At 37.4% G+C, this 6,000-nt stretch overlaps 1 protein-coding gene across 7 annotated transcripts in view; it reads right to left on the bottom strand.

Annotated features, from left to right (window-relative positions):
- Positions 1–418: 418 nt before the first annotated feature.
- The window catches only part of b3glcta (beta 3-glucosyltransferase a), a 54,911-nt gene continuing 49,329 nt past the window's right edge, over positions 419–6,000 (bottom strand). For all 7 annotated transcript variants that reach the window (XM_044202800.1, XM_044202801.1, XM_044202804.1 and 4 more), the window contains 4 exons: positions 3,638–3,737; positions 3,058–3,177; positions 2,011–2,155; positions 419–1,019 (listed from right to left, as the gene is read on the bottom strand). In XM_044202800.1, the coding sequence (XP_044058735.1) occupies positions 852–1,019; positions 2,011–2,155; positions 3,058–3,177; positions 3,638–3,737 (533 nt within the window). In that variant the 3' untranslated portion in view covers positions 419–851. The remainder of the gene's footprint in view (positions 1,020–2,010; positions 2,156–3,057; positions 3,178–3,637; positions 3,738–6,000) is intronic.

Raw genomic sequence — 6,000 nt, 5'->3', positions numbered from 1 at the left:
TTGATGTTGCTAAAACCCATTTCTACCTCATACCTCAGGATACCAGCTAATGTTTTACTAGAAAGAATGTCCATGAAATTATGCTTGTTTTTTTTGTTCCTTTGTGACTGAGGTCAAAGTGAGCCTTGAGAAACAGATGGTTTCAGGCAAAATTAGGGTGTTTAGGTGAGTTTAAAGTAAAAGGTAAGACCTTTATCTGCCTGAGCAGCAGTTGGACCCTTTTAATAGCTACATGTTGGGTACATTTTGGGAGTAATTACAAACCTTCAGCATGCTTTAGAGAGCTTTAATGCTGACATTTAGCTGCAACAAACAGTTTGTGTTCATTTAACCTTTAACAGCTTCATAATTTTTACATTACTGGTTTAAACTAAATCCTATTAATAAGCCTCCAATGAAATAGAAAAGCCAAACATTCTCAAATATTTATACTTTTATGTCAAAATAGAGCACATTGTACAGCATTAGTGATACTTCTTGAAAGATACAGTATCTCCCAAAGAGGAGGATTCTCCTCTGTAAGGTTTAGATTATTCATATGATATAAATATACACACAGTACATCCATTTCCAAAATAACAGTAACCTCAATATGCAACTCAGTCATGAAAAGACAGACATATTAAGTCATGGACACATGCTTGCATGGTCTTAACAGTTCGACATCAACAATACAAAAACATTTACATCTGTGAAGGACAAAAGTTCAGTTCCATGACTCCATAACACACACACACACACACACACACACACACACACACACACACACACACACACACACACACACACACACACACACACACACACACACACACTCATATTCATACAGGCTAGTTGTGTGCTTAAAATGATTATAACTCCATCTTAGCGCTCTTATTAAGTCCATCTGAAGCTTTTGCCACCAAGTCATCCTTAAGCCATCTGTTAAAAACAGCAACCGGGTCAATGTTCCAGTGTTTGTGGAAAGAGATGGGCACCTGGTGAGCTAAGAAGTCCCTGGCATAGTCCTCTGGGCGTGCCTGAAAGATAAGATAAAGTACAGTAATTTATATTTGGAAGCAGCCACAAGAGACTGCAAGTGCTGCAGAGAGCGAAGAGTGAAGGCATGAAAGTGTACGTTTATATTGAAACGGATACTGCATACTGAAAACTGAGCAACTGAAACTATTATGTTTTAAGAAATTATTTTCAACCAAACATCAGTAATTGAATTATTAAGTTGTAAAATAAACAAGATGTTAACTTGTTTGGAAGCTGTTATTGGTACATGGAGTTGGGTGACCTTATATAATTTCTAGCATAGCTCCACCCACCTTCAACCTACATGTAATGTCACAGTTATGTCTAGTTACTATAATATCCAGTTTCTGGTTTGTAAATACCATTCACATCAACATCCAGGTAGTAATTAGGAATGTGAAACTCAGATTTTTCCATCATTCAAGGTAATTAAACCAATATTTAATAGATATAGTGCTATAATGTTATAAAATAACGTAACTGCCAGTTTTGCAGTCATTTTTTCTTCTGTAGGTCTTTTTGTCAAATGAGAGAAATGGCTGTCAGAAATTCCCGATATCTCTGACTCAGAATTACAAGTACAGAGACTGATGTGAATGATTATTCCCACTCAGCTGCTTGTAATTACAGAATCTTAGATATGACCTGTGTGGATGGGCCTCTAAATATCAGATATCAGGCCAGTTGTGCTGTCGACTGCCAATAAGATCAAAAGGTCTCTATTTGTCTCCGGATGATGAGTCTGTAAAACCTGTGATGAAATCTGACACCATGTATCTCACTTATTATTATTATTATTATTATTATTATTATTATTATTATTATTATTATTATTATTATCATCATCATCATCATCATCATCATATTTTGCTGGTGTTTTATCAAATATGAAAAAGAACAAAAGGCTATTGCCTTTAAAAAGCCTTATCAGTCTCAAATACACAGAGAGAGAGAGACACAAATAATGTATTATAAGAGTGTGAATACAACCTGGTGGAAGAGTGGACTGTGTGTGACAGGAAGTCCGAGAGCATTGAGGCACATTCCCAGCACCATGTCATCCGGCGCATCATTGCTGTAGCATTTGCAACCGCTGTCAAGAAGTCGGACCACAGCCTCCCTGCTGAACACCATACTGCAGCAACACAGAGACGGACATCAGAAACATACAAAATAAATACATAACACAACCGATTTAGCTGTGCTAAATTTAAGAAGCAAATGTTGTAAATTACCAGAAAATAATATGTATACTTTCATCTCAAGGTTTATTGTGCTTTTTTCATTCATTCGGTGAGAGGGCGACAGAGTAGAGAGTGAAACTGCAAATCAAGCTGACAGGGAGATGTGGTTTTCTGTGAATTGGCTCTGTACAACAATGATGTGACGTCTCTTTGAAAAGAGAGGCAATTACGCATGAAAAAACAAATCTTAGGCTGCCAAAAAAAAAAAAAAAAAACATTCATTGCCACTCAAAACCGTTTTTGAGAGATATCACTTTTTAGAAAACTGGCAGTTGCAGTGCTGTAAAGTGTCAAAGCAACTGAAGTGTCCCTAAATAGAGTTTCTCACACAGCTCAAGCTTTATCTATAGTACAGATTTCCTCCAGCACTGACAGCTGACATATAACTTGTGCTTATTACCCACTTTTGTGTGCATGTAATAAGAATGCTTTAAAATATGGAACTTATAGAATTGCAATAATTTTGTGCTATATGTTTTCTTGCAGTAACCAACAGTTTGTATTACGTAGTGTGAGTATTAAGCATAGACTCCCTGTCCCATCTTATCAACTGATGACCATCTGTTTACTGTATTTTGTGATGATTTATTCCATATTTTTATTGAGTATCTTTACTGTAATGCAGCCTGCAAAACAAAATTTCCCTTAAGGGAGCAACACACTTTTAAACGGAATTGAAATGGTTTATCTGTAAATTACAGATTACAGGGTTTCCATTACAGATTTTATAGTCCCTCTGCTGCGTCTGTATCTTTCATCATTATTCCCTGAGCATCTGAGCTGTGAAACTCACCCTCCACCTCCAGTGATGTAGCTGTAGCCGCCTTGGCTCAGGCTGTAGCCGTACCTCTCCCCTAGACACACTGGTTCAGAGGGGTTGTAACAGCTCAGCAAGACTTGCAGTCTGGGGAGGCTGAAGACAGCACAGATTAAACTCATCACACACTCATTATCATCATACACACATGCCTGCACATACACACACATATGAAACTGTCCATTTAGAATCTGAAATAACTGTTCTCCCTGAGGCACTATTACACATCCAGAGGCTTCCACATGAAGGGGCAACATGACATATATAAAGTGAAGCCAGGACTTTATGTACTGAGCTTTTTAGATGTTCGACAGGATGGTAATATCTCTGGAACCCATCTTCCCAAAATGATTTCATTCCAAGCGCTTCTCTATTTCACTGTTCAAACCTTTTTATAGCTGTGAGACAGAGTCTAACAGAAAATGTATGAATAAATGTCAGTCAAAGTTTGAGAAAAATAAAAGCATGGCATTTAGAGAATGAGACACTGAGACCCAGCTGAAAAAAGGGGAGAAACACCATGTCGAAAAACCATTTCCAGAGCATGGAAATATACCTGATAAGTGTGTCATCGTCCACAACAAGGAGCCACTTGGTGTTTGGGACAGAGCTGCTTAGAAATCTTTGAAGGATTGCAAATGTTTTCCCACAGTGGCCTGCAAATAGAGACATGCTATCAATAGAATGGCCTGTACGACTTAATCACATATTGACCATGTGCTGTATTCTGGTTTACAAAGATAAATGACCCTGTTACAGGAAGAAAAACACATTTGGCATAAGCAGGTATTTACATGCACACAAATGCCTGCATTCACAAAAATGCATACACAGGACAACAGCACTGCCACAAAAACAAAAAAGTATTGTAATAAGTTATTATACTAATGCTAAAGGATTTGAAACGCGGCAGGCTAACCAAGAGAAAACATTACTGTAAGGCCTCAGTTTTAAAGCAATAACTCCGATCTCACAGCTCCATTCAGTACAATGAATTAATTAATTTTTCAGCATGAATGGCTCCTGTAGGAATCCAACCTGGGCAATGCTAATATGTTGCTTTAACTGATAAGATAAAGAATCATTAGATGTGGCCAATAGTGTTTTATTTAAACAATATAACAATACGACTATTAGGCCCAAACCTAACAAGTGTGCAGTACATATGCAACTTTCCTTTCTGTTTCAGCATTACCTTGACAGTTGTATGCATCATAAGTTACAAAGTCTGAACAAGTAGTGGTTCTGCATTCTGCTCACACCTCAAACGCACATGTGGCTGTAGGTGGACACATGAGCAACTGCAGTGATCAAACAAGGGGGCAAAAATGACACTGCCACCTTTTTAAGATTTGTATTGTACAGCATTAAAAAATATTTTCAATGCAAGGATGTGTCCTCTAGAGCTTTGTGAGCAGAAAGAAAGCCGCTGTCTATATTCTGACATCTCAAACAAATAATAAGGTATGTTTGGCATGATGGGCCGGGAAGATCAAACTTTTACTCTGGCATGTTTGACATAACTGCCAGATGGAACAAAATGTTATGCCAACTCCTGAAAAAAATATATGATGTGGTAGTACAGAACAAATACCATGAACCCAAAGAAATATACCCATCAGAATCCAAATATCTGCACACCATCAGGGCTGAGAGCTGAGACATGGAAATCCCTGGTGGCAAGAATCACAAAGAATACTGAGGCACTACTGTTTTATTTATAAGGCACCCAAGGTGTTTTTTTCCCTATTATCTGAATATAGCATAAGTAAGGACACCTTGAACTGCGGACAAGAATAAAAATAAAAAAATAAAAAAATGCACTTTTAGAGGCAGGTATCCAGTCAAGTCTGGATCTTATTTCTAGTTGGAGGTGGTTTGCGAGTGACGTTCAGAGGCTTGGAAAGATGCAGTAGCTTCCACATCCATGTCTCATGCGGTATCGGCACAAAAAAAGAGACCGACCACTGCTACATTTACTTAAACATAATACTACGGCTCCTTTTTGGCCTCATAAGGGTCTTCTATCATCAGGTCTTTGTTCTGACACATTGGAGTCAAGTACAATACACGACCATGAATAGTTGAGTATTTATTTGATAAAGTTCCTATGCCATTTTCCCATTTCAAGGTCTTGCATCACCCTTCCCCTCACTAGCTCAGACAGAGCTAAAACTTTTAATCTCAGACTGTTGAGTTTATTTTTCCATTTTCAAAATATATATACTGTAAGGCTTGTGTGCTTTCACTTTCACAGACTTATTTCTTTGTGACTACAGATGGCAGCATGATAACCCAGAACATTTTAAATGGGGTCAAAGCCTGTTTCTAGAGGCAACCAAGTTTATTTATTTTATGTTTAAATAGTCTTTAGGGTCAGTTTTTTTGATGTTTCTGATGCAGTTTTAAGAATGTTCTATCTCTCTCTCTTTTTTTTTTTTTTTTTTTTTTTTTTTACAAATTTCACTACAAAGAAAGTCATCATGGCTACTTTATTGCCACATCTTGTACATCTTAAATTGATTAGGTAGGTTGGAATTGTGAACTTTCTGACTTGGCTCTCAAAGCTTAGGCAAGTCAATAGAATCAATGAAGTCAGAGGAAGGTGAAAAATAAAGATTTATAAAGGTGACTACAGATTCCTGACATATTGATGCCTGTTGACTGTTGATGAAGTCCAGGCCTGTTCTCAGCACTCTTTAGCATAAACCTTGACGTCTTAGAAAAGGAACAGAAAGAGGTGAACAAAAAGAAAGACATTATGCATGGCCTTACTTTAACTTAATTGTAGTCCGATAACTGATTCAATATCAGTATGTGGGTATTTAAGAAACAGATAAACTGCGTATTTTTCATTTGACCTCAGTCATATTTCATGTCAGTGCGTGCTTATCTGATTAACGCAGTGGCTTTACTGTA

Source organism: Siniperca chuatsi, linkage group LG7, assembly GCF_020085105.1.
Source record: "Siniperca chuatsi isolate FFG_IHB_CAS linkage group LG7, ASM2008510v1, whole genome shotgun sequence".
Lineage (NCBI taxonomy): Eukaryota > Metazoa > Chordata > Actinopteri > Centrarchiformes > Sinipercidae > Siniperca > Siniperca chuatsi.
The sequence above is the reverse complement of the archived record's forward strand: the minus strand, read 5'-3'. Positions and strand labels throughout refer to the sequence as shown.